The sequence below is a fragment of the Zalophus californianus genome, chromosome 10 (genome assembly GCF_009762305.2).
Source record: "Zalophus californianus isolate mZalCal1 chromosome 10, mZalCal1.pri.v2, whole genome shotgun sequence".
Lineage (NCBI taxonomy): Eukaryota > Metazoa > Chordata > Mammalia > Carnivora > Otariidae > Zalophus > Zalophus californianus.
This window is the reverse complement of record NC_045604.1, coordinates 48,373,420-48,390,005: the sequence shown is the minus strand read 5'-3', so window position 1 is coordinate 48,390,005 and position 16,586 is coordinate 48,373,420. Positions and strand designations below refer to the sequence as shown.

The following is a 16,586-nucleotide window of genomic DNA, read 5'->3' as shown; positions in this document are numbered from 1 at the left end:
GAACACTCTCTTCTCGGTTCTCTGCGCTACAAGCAGAGTTGGTAAGTCCATGCTGACAGACACAGCAGCATCTGCTGACAGCTGCTAACATGGCAGAAAGTCACTAATTATCTGTCACTTGTAGAGTCATCATCAAGAGGCAGTTGTGATACTAGAATGAGGCAGACTTCAGAAAATGGCTTCCTATTTACGAGTACACTGAGAGAGGTTTCAGAGGTGAGCAAAAGATGCTTTTCTACAAGGCTTTACTTTAAGTTCTTTACCAAGATAGAAAACTATTTTTAAAATTAAGCCATTAGATAGAGCAAAAGGCTCTTCGAAATGGTCCTGGGCAAAATAAAGAGCATTCTGTTTTGAGAATTAGCAAAGGCCCATTAATACTTTAACCAAAATACAGTAGGTTTATAAGCTGGAAATCACATTATAGTAGGCAAGCCCTATGAAAGAGAAAATTGCTTTTCTGAATCATCTGGAAATTTCTGGGAAGGTTCTCACATTCTTTTATTTGCACCTCAAGCAAGGTAGCTTCATGGTTAGTCACAGGCAATAACCAGGCTTTACATACCTATGGATGAAATTCTTCTTCTCTAGATACTCCATTGCAGAAGAGATCTGAGTGGCCATGTACAGCAGGACAACTGCAGTCACCTCTTCTCGACTGCATTCTCGGAGATAATCAAGCAAGTTGCCATACGGCATGTACTCAGTCACAATGTAAAATGGTGGCTCCAAAGTACACACACCTGATAGTTGAAGAACAGAGCTTGTTTTATTAGTATATTTCCAAAAATTCCCAACCACTTCAGCAAGAATAACAGACACATTTTAAAGTCTAGCTCAGCAGTTATCTTTTCCCTTCTCACCATCACATTCTCCTAAAATAACACAGCAAAGTTAAGATGAAGGTGTTGTTGGCTTCCACGACATCATTCTCTGGAAATCCACATGCATCTGAGTATTTGCCTGTTTGGGCAAAAGCATTAATTCCACAAGGGGTCAAGAAGACCAAAATGTCTTGAGTTCTGTATATGCCTGTGATTCCCATCCTCACCTGCACACTAACAATATCTATCCAAAACTAACAGCAACTGTGTGTATGTTGAAGAGCATGTGAGCCCAGCTCGTATCATGCTTTGTAAAAAGACTGCTTCCATAGTCAAGGATTTCACTGATACACGGCAGATTCCTTGTAAAGAATCAACAAGAGACTATTTCCTTTGGGACAATTTGGCTCAAGGTGAACCCCCAAAGAAACTGGCCCTCCTCTCAAAAGGGCTGAGAGTTCAGTCACTAGTTTCTTTGTGACCTGAACAGGTGAGGAGCCATTCTACACAGGCTACCACCTGCTGCTTAGCAAGGTAAACCGATGGGTGTGGCCACAATTTGTAATCTGCTTTTCAACAGTTCTTTATGTCTCTTTATTTTGTAAAAATATTTTGTGACAATGTTTGGTTTGGTATCATTTTGAGTGATTCTAACCTTGAATCTGGGGCAATTACCACAAGCTGGGCAGTTATATATATTGTAATCAATCCAGGCCATTTTTTCCTGGGCAATTTTTATTAAAATCTGTTGAATTAATTTATGTTTGTAATCTCTACACCAAACATGGGGCTTGAATTCATGACCCCAAGATCAAGAGTCAGATGTTCTACTGAGCCAGCCAGGACCCCGTTCCAGGGCAATTTTAAACAGAGAGCCTGCTGATTAAAATGACAACCATCTACTGAAGCAGATTTGCACCTGGAGCTTCCACCATGGTGATTCAAAAGCAGCATTTGCAAATTACGGGGATGGGAGACAAGGACCTTCAAGGAAACCTATGGTTCAGGCAAGCTTCCTCACCTAATAGTTGGACCAGATTAGGATGCTTGATTTCCTTCATCACTGCAGCTTCCTTCAGGAACTCTTCCACCTCCATGGTATCTTCCTGGAAAGGGGGAAAAATAAGAGAAAAACAAAAAACAAAACAGGAGAGGGACAAACCCCCATTTTAATCATTTGAGTCAACTCACAATCCTAAAACTACAGCTTTAAAAGGAGGTATCTTTTGAATATTTTAGCTAATATTACTTAAAGAAATTTTATCAGAACCAGTAATATGCTCCAGAGACATCCAATTAAGAAAGAAAAATGTCCCCAAATTTATCCAATATTTGAAACTGGAGTGAAAATTACAAGGGCAAGCAAAATTCAGCCACCGCATCCTATCACGACTGAGACCTAGGAGACCTGGATGGATAACTCAGTGCTCTTGACAGTTTACTTCCCTAGATAGCTAAGCCTTCAAAAGAGCAGAGAGAAGAGTTAGCTGTTTACACATCTGTCTTCCTGACAAATTCCTTAAGGAGCAATACATGTTTGCAAAGCCATGCATATTGTCTCAGACTCAAAATATGCTTAATAAATGTTTGCTGACCAGAACTGATTACACTCATAGCCAAAGAGCAGCTCTTACACAGGATACGCCAGAGCTACGGAGGCATATGGGAGATCTTCAGAGAATGGAATGAGTGACAACACTGTAATTGGATACTAGGTTGCTTAAAGAAGACAACGGCATCAGGAAAAAGATTTCTGTGACTGTTAGGAACAAGAAAAAGTGATCTAAGAGAGATGGGGGAGCACAAGGCAGAGAGCTCAAGGACAGAAGAGAGAGCCCGTGATCCTTGAGCACTGCATGAACAATACTATCCAGCAGGGGTCATCCTCAGGAAGCAAAACAGCTTGTTTTGCTTTTATAACTTAAAATCTGCTCCTAACCTTCCACTAAGACCTACATCAACAGCCTCCAGAGACCAACCTTCCCCACATGTGGGTTTCACTGCGTTGCAGTGAATAATCTGCCCCTGCACTGTCAGCAATGGCACTAAGGTTAATCATCAATTTGTTGATGTGCTTGGCACCAGTGGGTGGAAAGCGTTCCAAAGTTAAAGAAGGGCACACTCATATTTCCAAGTGATTCAGCACAAATTAAAAAAAAAAAAGCCTGGAAACTGTAATTCTCAGCAACCCACCTTCAATGTTTTCACAGCAACCGTAAGGCTGTATTTCTTCCAGACGCCAACATAAACTTCTCCATACTGACCGCCCCCAAGTTTGTGCTTCATGGTAATATCTGTTCGTTCCATTTCCCATTTGTCATGGATGGGGGACACACCATAGACTGTGGGCTTATTACACTTGGGCGCTGGGTAGTGTAATGTTGTCACCAGCCCGTCGGCCACAGTGGAGTGATGGTGCACGAGTTCCGCCAGGGTGCTAAAGCGGCTCTCAGCAGTGACGTACACCTGGTGAGGCAGGCAGGAGAAAAGCTAAAGCAACTAGAAAAGAGGGCAGAAAACCTTTTTCAAAGCCCATTAATTTCACTGGTCTGAAGATACGAAGATAGGAGGTTATCTTACAGAGGTAAATGAAAGAATTAAATGATGATGAGAAGGGGAAACACAGAACTTAAGTTTAATCCTCTTTACACCACTCTTCCCGTGTTTCCTAAAGAAGCTTGGGGCGAGGCGGGGTGCGGGGGGCGGGTGGCGGGGGCAGCTTCCAAGCTATCAAGATCACTGGTCTTCAAATATTTTGAAGCACCAAGACTGTGAAACCCAAATCCGTAAGACAGAGGCAGAGATGCTGATTTAAGTAGGGAAGGGGGGAGACCTGCCCTCTTCTGAAAGGCCATGAAATACCAACTCAGAATCTTGTACAGAACATAACTTGAGAACCACTGGTTTCCATTTTTTTTTGGTAGGAAGAGAGTATTTAGGATCTTACGATTTTTACTTAATTAGGATGTGCTTTTGAGTAGCTAGGCCATTAAAAAAAGAGCCACAATTTTATATCAGGGTTGTTAACAAAACAGTTATTTGTGACAAGTAATTAAAGTACAAAAGATGAGCAGTCTTTGAACCCTATCTCCCAAGGGAGCTAGCTTATTTTTTAAAAAGAAACTTGTGTTGTATACAGAAGAATACATAGTACATGCAGAATTGATGATTTTTACAAGGTGAGCCACCCACATAAACCTCTCCCACACCAAGAATTATAACACTACCAGCACCCTCCCAGCTAAGCTATTCACTCCTTCAAAGATAACCACTCTCCTGACTTCTAACACCTTACATTAGCTTTGCCTGCTTCTGAACTTACACAAATGGAATCATACAATATGCACTGTTGTGCCTGCCTTTCTTTCATTCCACTTTTCTTTATTGTGATATAATTCACATACCATTATATCCACCATTTTCAAGTATACAATTCAGTGGCTTTAATACATTCACAAAGTTGTCCAACCATCACCACTATGTAACTCCAGAACACTTCCATCAGCCTACAAAGAAACCCCATACCATCAGCAGCCATTCACATTCCCTTCACGCCCAACCCCTGACAATCACTAACTCCTTTCACTCAGCTTTACATGTGTGAGACTCACCTACGACATGGGTCAACACACTTCTGCAGAGGGCCAGAGAGTAAATATTTTAGGCTTGTGGCCATGGTGCCTCTGTCATAACTACTCAAAGCTGCTGTAAGAATGAAGAAGCAGCCAGACAATACATAAACAAGTGAGTGTGGCTGTGTTCCAATAAAATTTTATTTACAGAAGCAGGCAACTGGGCGGGCCACAGATTTTCGTCAGACTGTATACAGTAGTACTACATTCATTTTTTGTTGTTGTATGAGATTCTATTTTATGAATACACAATTTATTAATTCATTCTGTTGTTAGACAATTTTGTGTTTCTAATTTGGGACTATGACAAATAATGTGACTACGAACATTATGTACGTGTCTTCTGTACATATATGCACTCATTTCTGTTCGGTATGTAACCAGAAGTAGAGCTGCTAGGTCCCTCCTACATTATCACTTATCTGATTCTATGTGGTTTCATCAGGAGACAATATGTCTGTAAGGTGATGCAAAAGAGAAACAGAATTAATAATTATTTCCTACTTTGTAGCAGCCATTATGTTTTAAGGAAATTACTTCATTTAATCCTCATGACGATCCAGTAAATTGGGATGAAAAATTGAGGCTTAGAGTAAGGTCACAAAGTTAACAAATATCAACGGTGGAGGTACCCAGCAAACTAGGTCCGCTTGCTCTTGGCAAACCCTGTGCTTTCCCCTACTATGCATATCACACAGATGGAAAGAACAGAACAAATGACTCAATGTAAATTTACTGTTCAACAGAATGGACATAAACCTATGTATGCTTCACAGTTTATAAAGTAAAACAGCTCCATTCTAACACAACCACTCTACAATGGTTGGTCTTTCCAACATGTACATTGCTAAATGGCTGATTAATCTATTTATAGTAACATACATTACGCATCAATCCCAGTCTCAGAAGCCCAAATTCTTACTCTGTGAACTTTCTGGTAGAGATTATTATAATTTTCAAAGATCCAAGGCTTAATTTGTCAATTCTCTACAACATATTGGAAGTACCTATATCTGTATATTGATGATGATTAGACTGCTAACTTATAACCGTTTCCTTCACTCACCTTCAAATCTATCTCATCATTAAACTATTAATGTAATACTGTTTTTAATTCCCATTACCATATTCTTTTGAAAAGAGTAAGCTCTCACATGCCAAATAGGCCAAATTCACATCAGTGATTATTTTATTTCATGTCTGACATAAAAACTATATTCTTTAGTCATTCTGAGTATTTTTTCTAAAGAACAGCCAGTCCACACCTACAGGCGGTGCTGGCCAGTCTTACCTTGCCATCCGTGGTGGTATTGATCCTGTAGTGATACACACGCCCCTCATACCTGAGCGAGATCGACAGCTGCCCGGGGCTGCTCTCGCTTTCTCGCACCAGGAAACTGCCATTGATTAGACTGCTGAGTAGATACTCTGCTGCACTGCGCGACACTGGTCCATGGTACCAGGAATGTTTCTCCAAGCTGTTCACTGGGGTGATGTAGTTGCTTGGTACCCAACCTTGTCCATTCTTGGAGCGAACTTCACTCCACTCACCATTCTGGTTATAACCAAGGACTCGCAGCTTTTCACCTAGCCAGGAAGTCATCAGAGAAGAGAAGATGTTAGGGCTTTACCTCAAGCAGCAGCAGTCTATTGTCAAACTCAGAACTCAGTGAAAAATCAATCATGAACTCTTATGCCAACATTTTTTTAAAAAACAATGAAAACAAACTTGGCTGTTCATCATATCCTGATTGATCTCTTTAGCCTGTAGCTTAAACAGAGCAGCCTAGTTAGATATAACCTTCTGGCACTTACTAATGGTTTTTACACCAACTAAAAAAATTTCTTTAGGAAACCCCATGTGTGGTATAGTATGGTGGCATACAAAGATAGAAAGGTTATGAACCCATAAATACAAAGACAACGATGGTTGCCAGAGGGGAGAGGGTGGGGCAATGGGCAAAATGGGTTAAGGGGAGTAGGAGATACAGGCTTAAATCCCTTTAGAGAATGAATAAATCACCAAGATAAAAGGTACAACAGCATAGGGAATATAGTTGATGGTATTGTAATAGTATTGTGTAGTGACAGATGGTAGCTACACTTGAAGTGAGCAAAGTATAACGTATAGAGTAAATCACTATGTTGTATATCTGGGAGTAATGTAATATTGTGTGTCGACTATACTTCAGTTAAAAAAAAGACAGAAAGGTTATTCTGGAAAATGACACAGTCTCACCCCTCAAAAAAAATTCATTTTTTCTCTTAACAGTTTGTCAAGGAATATATCTCATATATGGTTCAATGTTAATAACAATCAAGGTTTAGGGATAAGAAATATGAAATACAAAGTTACTTCTAAATTTCAGTTGGCACCGAGTCCACAAAACCATTTATGTAAAAAACAAAAAAATAAGAAAACAAAACAAAATAGAAGCACAGACCATAGAGCTACTGCTTGGGGGGTGGGCAAGTAGAACTCCCAAAGCACATTCCAGGACTCAAGTTTTAACAGTTATAGTTTCCCAACTTCCCTCCCATTCCCCATGAATATGAGTCAGTCCTATTCATTCCTCTAAAATTAGTATGTGGGAAGGGAAGCTGACACTGAAGCTGGAAGCCAAGACAAGTTACTCAGAATGTCTTTGCTTGCTATCAACGTCAATGTCCTTGATCTCTCTGTTAAAAGTTGTGAACACCAACTTTAAACTCCTTAATATACATTTTTCCCCTAAACTTGCAACTCAGACAAAACAGGAAAGGATGAGAGATATCATTAGTAACAACTAATAACCTAAAGAAATGCTATAAGGTCTTAGGCCCTTATCTCTGAGAGATGCACGCCTTCCTACAGAGTTCACACCTACTTCTCAGTGTCAGCAGAAGAAAACCAAACCAATTAAAAGCACATGGCCCACTAGTTATCAGACAAAGGCCACTGAGGAAAAGCTCAAAATCATTATTCTGGAAGTCATCAAACTTTTCCAGCAACCCAGAGAAATGTTTATCATAGGACAACTTTATCAGCTCCCACTATCTCACATTGACACCTGGATGTGAGACATTCAATGACAAAAACCTAGGAGTATGTACTCATAAAATACACGTATGTACAGATGGATAGATAGGTGTGTGTGTGGTGTGGTGTGGTTGCGGAAATGCACCAGTGCACAGATAAATACTCCCCAGCCATATTTGCAGGAAAACAAAAACAAAAAACTCAGTGCTACTACAAAAGCTAAGTAAAACTTGTTCCTCTGCAGCTTTTCTCTATTGTACCACAAGAACTAGAAAAAATAGACATCAAGTATATCATTGTTGCTTCCTGACAAATAACTGGTAATGGCAGGTCATCATAAGTAGGATACAGTCAAAAACCCTAGGTTTTTGTTTGTTTTCCTCCCTTTGGAAGTTAGGAGGAGAATTTCCTACTCTGGAAGTTGAGTACCATGGAAATTGACAGGGGTATGACTAATGGGATGTACTGACGGAGAAATGTTGGGAGAACTCTGTTTTGTAATTCAAGCAAAAAACAATCTCAAAGAAGGAACTAAAATAAGTATCATTATTTTTCAAATATATTTTCTTGTCCTTTAAAATAAAATAGCTTTAGGGCGCCTGGGTGGCTCAGTTGGTTAAGCGACTGCCTTCGGCTCAGGTCATGACCCCGGACTCGATCCCAGGATCAAGTCCCACATCGGGCTCCCTGCTCAGTAAGGGAGCCTGCTTCTCCCTCTGACCCTCCCCCCTCTCATGTACTCTCTCTCATTCTCTCTCTCTCAAATAAATAAATAAATCTTTAAAAAAATAAATAAATAAAATAGCTTTAGCATGACATTTTTTTTTAAGATTTTATTTATTTATGTGAGAGAGAGCATGAGTGGAGAGGGTCAGAGGGAGAAGCAGACTCCCCGCTGAGCAGGGAGCCTGATGCGGGACTCAATCCTGGGACTCCGGGATCATGACCTGAGCCGAAGGCAGTCGCTTAACCAACTGAGCCACCGAGGCACCCGCATGACATCATTTTATATCAATAAGAACCTGATAGAAAAATCTGACATTTCAGGGAGTTTAAGACAAATCACTGTTCGCCATGAAAGAACAAGAATCCCAGCACTTGAGCTGCACACTAGCAGTTGCCATAACCGGTAACTAAGGTATCAACAGACTGTCTTTATCGATGTTTCCTTGGTGACGGAACTATCTTGGAAAATGGTGACATGAAAAGCATATCTAGGAAAGAATGTACTGAGTCACTGCTTCACAAACTTCTCCACTGAAGTACTGATAAAGGTAAAAGGGTGTGTTGTAGCCCAAAGAAACTACTGCACAGTATAAAATTCTTTGAAATCCTGTTTTATCCTAAAACTTTGTGTAAAATTTTCCCTCAATGCATAAACCTCACACACATACAAATACTACCACCATCCCCCCCCCGCCAAAACCATCCAAAGTCTTCAAGTAACTTGACACTAGGGGATCACACACATTACTTTTCCTACACCTTTGACACCTCCTGGCATAGGTATATGTATCTGCCTCACACCCACTCTGGAACACGTCTCTACCCCAGTTTGAGTTACAGGTTTCTGTTCTTGATTAATGTGGCTGGATTTAAAAAATGGATGCATATAAAAATTTTATAAAAGGGTAAAATTCCCTGAATGGAGGCCTATCTTAATTTGGTATATTCACTCCCATTTAATACCTCATTCTGAACCTTACAAAAAGAAAAGGCATATGTTTGACAAATTATCATTTAAATTACAATTTCACTTAAGTTAAAAATTATCCTGAAATAGGAGGAGGCATTCATAGGTTCAAAAGAACAAGCTTATGCAGATTAGCAATCCAATTCAAGGACACAATGAGAATGTCCCATGCTGCTTTCTTTCATTTTTTTTTTTAAAGTAATCTCTACACCCAATGAGGGGCTCAAACTCATAACCCCAAGATCAAGAGTCACACACTCTACCGACTGAGCCAGCCAGGCATCCTTTCTCATAAAAGTTCCACATTTTCTTTGTTCAAAAAAACTAATAATGGATGATTTTACTTGGTCATGTTCTTAGTCCTCCCTTTTACAAGAATTTCCTACTGAAATAAACTACTACTCTCTTGAGAGCATTACTACAATAGAAACCCTTCCTATGACTCCTTTCACTAACCCATTTAAACAGAGATGAGACATTTGTCTCGGCCAGTGCTACTCAAAGCAAGTCCACAATAAGACACATTGCGCCAGAATATGAAATCACTGGACTACTTTCTTCTTGTTCAAAATCTTGTTCCCAAAAAAAAAAAAAAAAATGTCAGCTGAACTAAACAGTAAGTAGTATGCTTAGTGATATAGTCAGTTTACATATTGGGAACAAGTACTTAATCTTAACAATGAGGACTGGTAACGAACTGTTCTCAGACAGGCAGTCAGCTCAGGGACAACACTAAGTAGCACCCGGCTATGGCAACATGACTCATCTCAGCCACAGCTCCATTAGAAGAGGTGTATAGTAAACCTTACCGTCACAAAAGATGAATGCTGGCATATTACAGAGAGTACTGAGTCCTGAGAATGAGAAAAGTTTATGTATATACCGTGAGGCGCTTTTTCTAAAGTACTTTATCTCCTCTTACCCTTAATAAGCCCTATAAAGGAGACAAATTAACACTATCCCATACACAGGTTTTTTTTAAAAAACAAAAATAAAACAAAACCAAGATAATGAACCCAAAGTATTTGGGCCCAAATCACCTAATTTTAGTCAGAGACAGAATCTAGAACAGACCCCTTTATTTCTTAAGCATTAATGAAAACTGAAAAGTGAAGCTCACCTTTAGTGATGCTGAGTGTGTTATCACCACTGGCTACAAAATCATAAAGTGCAACAAAGAGATTAGGGTCGCTCTCAGTGGCTCCAAGTAAGTTCTCCTTGGAGCTCCACCTGATGGCTTCGTTCAGTGCCTGGGGTTCAACATCACAACCATAGGGGCGGTGCAAGGCTTCTGAAAGACATAAAAAGAGAAAGGAATTCACAGTAAGTTCAACAGTTAAAAATTCACTTGAATTCAGTACGTACATAGTATTTTAGCTGCTGGCATGTATACACTGATGGCTCCAGAGTGGAAAAGAACTGTATAATATGGAGCCATGAAGAATGAGCAAATGGCACTGTCTCCTAAGCTTGAGAGAAGTCTACTTGTTGAAAATGTAACGAGACAGAGAATAGATCACAAAATGAGCATTTAGCTGTGATTTATATGTACTCACCAAAATCAGAAATAGAAAAAGCAGTTTTCTCAAAATGGAAAAAAAACAAAAAATGGCAATTCGTTTTATAAAACATATAGGCTATTTTGTGGTGATGGCGGTTTTAAGTTCTGTTTTATAAGTCCTCCCAAACTACCCTTCTTCCCTGATTCTCTCCACATAAAACAAACTGTGGAAAAGATAACAGAGACTTTAAGAAATATGAATATATTGCATAAATCCAGATCCTCCACTTACACATAGAAAAATTATAGAAACAGTGCTTCCAAAAAAAAACAAAAATACTAAAATTATCTGTTAAACAACAGAAAAATCTTTTGGCTTTATACAAATATTCTTGGCACTCCAAAATACCTTTGTATTACTATGCACTGTCTAAAATATAACAGCTTCCAACGGTTGTTTTAAAAAGTTTTTACCTTATTTTCTTTTCCTAGGTGGTACATTTTTGTAAATATCTTGAGAACTTAATTGAAGGCTCTAGAAAATATCACCAATAGCCATCTGAGTATCTACCATGTGTAAGGGTTGAAGCCTTGTAAGACCTGGTTTTTTCCTCAAGGCTTTATGGGTTCCTAAATTTAGTCACACTACACAAAACAGGTGATCCCTATAAAGATCACCTGCTTCTTGCAATCCAGGTCACTTACACAAAAAATACACTGTCTTCAGTAGTGATTTGCTCGATCACAGGAACTGTTTATAGCGGCTGTCTGCCACTCTCCAATTACCTATTGTGATGTAACAACACTTTTCTAGCATCTCTCTCTCTCCTCCCTCCACTCATTCTTAATTTAAAATTGACTATTATATCTGAAGGAGAAAAACCCTTGAATCTGTGGCTTTATTTTTTTTCAACCCCACCCCCTCCTCTCCATCTCTACTGCCAATGCCTCAGATCAGATCCCCACCATCTCTCACCTGGACTACTGCCTCCAGTCTTGTCTCCCTCAAAGCCATCCTCCACACAGCTGGCAAAGTGATCTATTTAAAACAAAAATTTGACCAGGTCACTCTTCTTAAGATTCTTTAATAGTTCACCATCACGCTAAAATCTCTTTAATGGCCTTCAAGGTCTTTTATGATCAGGTCTCTCCTACCTACTTCTCCTGCTTACACTTCCCCCCTCCAAACTTCAAATTCTAAACTTTAACACACACCACGCTTGCTCCTTTTTTGTGCCTTTGTTCACATAGTCCTGGCTACATGGGATGTGATCTCATCCCACCCTTCTTTTGACTGGCTCACTTATTTTATAACACTCAGCTCCAACGTACCCTCCCCTAGGAAGCCTCACACGCTCCCTACTCCCTATATACACTTGCTGCATTTGGACCCTCTATCTTTATCTTTACAATATCCTCAACTGATGTTTACTTCCCAAACTTTACAATATACTCCTTAGCATGAAAACTGTATCTTTTTTCTAGCAAGTTACATACTATGTGTTCAATAACTGCTGACTGACCAAATTATACAAAAATATAAGTGATGGGAAATAGTGAGATGTATTCTAATCTTAAAACAGCATTAACCAATGTTTTAAAAATGGCTCCATAACGGTCTACAGAAATTTCTGTAGTAGGTTGGATTGTAATTTTCCTAATAGTTTCAGAGTTCACTTCATCACATTCCTTCCTCCTCTTAAAAGGAATGTATCTTTATAATTTCAGAGCTAATTTTGTTTCCCATTAAGAATATTAGGACAGGAGCAGCCTGGGTGACTCAGTCGATTAAGCGGCTGCCTTCAGCTCAGGTCATGATCCCGGAGGCCTGGGATCACGCCCCACGTCGGGCTCCTTCCTCAGTGGGGAGCCTGCTTCTCCCTCTCCCTCTGCTTGCCACTCCACCTGCTTGTGCTCTCTATCTCTATCAAATAAATAAATAAAATCTTAAAAAAAAGATTATGACAAATCTGAAGGTATGCCCAGATGCCCTGAAAAGTTAATATGAATCAGATGTATTGCTCCTTGTTTAAATGCAGTTACAAGGAATGAATGGAAACAGCTATATTATGTACTAAGATAACCAATTAGGATTACCAAACAAAACACCATATTCTATGATACATCCTTCAAACAAGTCACATGTACTATGTTTCTCTTTATGCTTGGGAAAGTATCCACTCAGAATTTCCATGGGGCTACAAAATGCCAATCCTTTATTAAAATGAAAAGAACTGCCAAAAGAGTATAGAGAATATTTTAATATTTATTAGATTCTATACTGAGTATCACATGATCCTCACTAATAGATGTTTCTTGCCAATGATGGTGTTAACATTATAATGTTTGATAACAGTTCAAGTACACGTTCTTCTTTTTGGACAGAAGTCCCCCTTGTTTGCGATTATAAGAGGAACAAAAATCAAGGGTAATAAGAATTTCTGTACTATCAATGATGAAGTTAGAAACAATAATTAAACAGATATTGAAACTAACTCTTAAATCCTAGCAGGCCAAAACCAGTAAATGCCATACAATTATACTTACTTTGTGAAACCCAACATATGAACACTTAAGGTTTACAAAACTAATAATTTTAGTGAACATCTACTATACGTCATTCTGAGCTTCAGAATATAAAGATTATAAATCACTAATAACACTATTTGGGCTTAGAGAAAAACACTCTCCGTTCTTTCCCCAAATCTGCTTCTCCCCCCAGAATTTCCCATCTCAGTTAGAGGCAATTTCTTCTTTTCAGCTGCTCAGGCCAAAAACCTTGAAGTTTGAATACAAACTTCTAGCTATAAGATGAGTAAATTCTGGGCAACTAACATATAGCACAGTGATTATAGTTAGTAATACTGTATTATCTACTTGAAAGTTGCTAAGAGACTAGATACTAAATGTTCTCACCACAAAAAAAGAAATAATTTTGTGATGTGATGCAGGTATTAGCTAAGGCTGTGGTGGTAATCACTACGCAATATGCAACTATCAAATTGACAAACTGTACACCTTAAACTTACACAATTAATTTGTCAATTAGATCAATAAAACTGGGGGGGAGGACACAAAAGGAAAAACCTTGGAATCACTCAGGACTCCTTTTTTGCATCCAATCCATAAGGAAACCTTCTTTTGGCACTGCCTTCCAAAATATACCGAGAATCTATCCACTTCTCACTCTCTCCACTACTACCCTGTTACCACCATCATCTCTCTCCTGGGTTTTACCACACTCCTGATTTCCACACTTCGAGCCTTGTTCTCGGTCTATTCTCAACATTCCAGCCAGTTTTTAAAGCATAAGTCAGACTGTGTTCCTCCTCCACAGCAAACTCTTTGATGGTTCCCTACCTTAGAGTAAAAAGCAAAAGCCTTATGAGAGCCTGTGAGGCTCTTCACAACTTGTCTTGCCCATACTTGCCTACACTCCCTCCCCCAGTTTACCTCATTCTGGACACTGGCGTCCCTGCTATTACTTGAACAAGGTAGGCACCCTCCTGTCTCAGGATTTCTGTACTGGCTATTTCTTCTGTCTAAAAAATTCCTCCCCCAAGACATTCACTTCACTCAAATGTGACCCTCTTGGTACAGCATTCTCTGACTCTCCTATTTTAAAATGGGGCTATTCCTGACAACACTCCCACCTCCCCCCATGTCTCCTTCCCTATGTTCTCTCCATAGCTCTTATTACCACAAACGATATAATTTACCTATTATATTTATGTATATTATCTAACTCCCCCCAACCAGAATATCAATTTTATGAGGACAAGGATTTTTGCCTGCTTTGTTCACTGATAAATTCCAAGCACTCAGAATAGTGCATGTATATAAGAGTCTCTCAAAAAGCAAGGAATCATATGTACTGTTATACTCACATGCTGTACTGCTATGAGAGGACAGAACAGAAAACAAAACTCTGGATCAAAAAAGGTTTCAGAGAAGAGAAGGCATTTAAATTAGATGAGCAGGAATTGTGCACCGATGACAGAGTGACAGGCTGTCAACATGCAAGGACATGCGATTCATCTGTACTGGAGACAAGCTCCGTCAGCTCAAGGGAGGTTTGTTAAAGGCAAGTTCAGCTTCTTAAAAACCATGTTATTTGAAAAAAGGCAAAGAGCACAATTTGATGTAAATTTACAAAGATGTATATAGGCCAAACAACACTGTACATTTCTCAAATATACAAAACAACAAATACAGGATAAAAGCAATTTTTGAGGCCAAAGTACTAAAAGAACCATGACTTGGAAAACAATACTTTTTATTCCCCACTCCCTGTCTTCCCATCCCTGCTTCTATGATCTTTTTGGTCAAGTCAAAGATCTTATTTCCTTCCTTTCTTCTTTCTTCCCACTCATGCTTTTGTTCTCAGAGAACTAAGGGTCAATTTCCTGTACAATCCATCTGCACAGGATATCCACTTAAACACCATCCTATCTGCTAGCACCAAACAAAAGGGAAAATATTTCAGAGACAAAAAACAGCATAACATTTTCCTGAGGCCAAGAATGAACATGTATTAAATCATAAAGAGTTAAAGAACTAAATGCAGGAGAACAAGCCAAGGAATAAAGGCCAAAAAAAAAAAAAAAAAGCCTATAGGAAGGGCAAGTAAATGTCACAGTGTTATCCAGTGGGTCTAATCTATGCCATTTTCATTAGCTTAAAACAGACACAGCTGGATGCTTCAGATGTACTGTACCCGCACAAATGCAAGCGTGAAGGCTGGGAATGGGTTTTTATGAACAATGTGAAGTGACTACTATATATTAGGTGCCTTAGTGGGTTAATCTTTCATTAATCGCTGTTACTGAGGTAGATCACGGACTTAAGATGAGACAACAAGAAGACTTGATTTTCACTTATGTAAACAGGACCCAAGTAAGAGAAATATGATTAAGTGAAGGCAATTTTATTACTTTTTTTCTGATAGACTTGCAGAAGACGATAAAAATAAGGCAAAACATAGAAATAGCAGTTTGTACAAAGTATATTACCAGGATTAAACAAGTTAAAATCCTGAATAAGACTCAGACTCAAATCCAGAGATAATTCCTAAATTTAATGTTTAATTTTATTAAAAAACACTGTCACCAATTAGTCATTCAATAACTTTCATCATTTTAATTAGAAATTTGTCAGGTAAGTAACTGGAGAAATAAATATAAAATTTTTTCAGTTGAGGCATTTATTTCCAAGCATTTTACAAATCCTTATCTTGCCAGAATTCTACTTTATCTGATTGCTTATTCTCTAAGAAACCACTACTTTTTAATACCTCTTTTAAAAACTATGTAAAGTGGTTGGATAAATCATTCAACAGTTCTCAATATAGCTTAAGTTCTTCATATCAAGCCATATATCTTAACACCACAAAATATTACCTATTATTCACTTGTTCGTTCTTTCAGTAAGTTCTTACTGAGATCCTACTATGAAATACCAGAAACAAAGCACATAATTATAACTTCACCGGCCAACAATGAGGACAGTAAAGGAGAGAATTTTTTTGAAATCTCCGTTCACGCTTGACTGCTGTGATTATCTACCCCCCCCCCAACCTATCACCTCTGAACCATACCTGTCAAGTTGGGTACAGCAGTGTCTGAGGCCTCACTACTACACAGGCAGCAAAGCGACAACGTGTCCTGATCTCTGCCATAACTATTGGGTGGAAGCAGGACTGTTCCAAGGACCATTCCTCTGCCCAGAAGCACAAAAGTTAAACTGTTCTGTGTAGAGAAGTCTTAGAATTCCACTCCCTGACAAGCAATACCACATGCATGTGGCGTTTACTCATGTACTCAGTGGCCAGAGGGAACCAATAGGAGGGTAAGCATTTACAAGTCCCCAAGTGGGTGGGGAGTAACCTAAAGGAAAATGTCTAGTAATCAGCAAAGAC

At 39.0% G+C, this 16,586-nt stretch overlaps 1 protein-coding gene across 7 annotated transcripts in view; it reads right to left on the bottom strand.

Moving 5' to 3' along the window:
- The window catches only part of ABL2 (ABL proto-oncogene 2, non-receptor tyrosine kinase), a 115,244-nt gene that overhangs the window by 16,453 nt on the left and 82,205 nt on the right, over positions 1–16,586 (bottom strand). For 2 of the 7 annotated variants that reach the window (XM_027610728.2, XM_027610732.2), the window contains exons 1-7: positions 16,266–16,396; positions 11,646–11,708; positions 10,289–10,459; positions 5,748–6,043; positions 3,018–3,290; positions 1,846–1,930; positions 566–743 (exon numbers count right to left, since the gene is read on the bottom strand). In XM_027610728.2, the coding sequence (XP_027466529.2) occupies positions 566–743; positions 1,846–1,930; positions 3,018–3,290; positions 5,748–6,043; positions 10,289–10,459; positions 11,646–11,708; positions 16,266–16,383 (1,184 nt within the window). In that variant the 5' untranslated portion in view covers positions 16,384–16,396. Of the gene's footprint in view, positions 1–565; positions 744–1,845; positions 1,931–3,017; positions 3,291–4,228; positions 4,876–5,747; positions 6,044–10,288; positions 10,460–11,645; positions 11,709–16,265; positions 16,397–16,586 lie in introns of those variants that run through there. The other 5 variants (XM_027610727.2, XM_027610730.2, XM_027610729.2 and 2 more) reach the window with 3 other exon arrangements.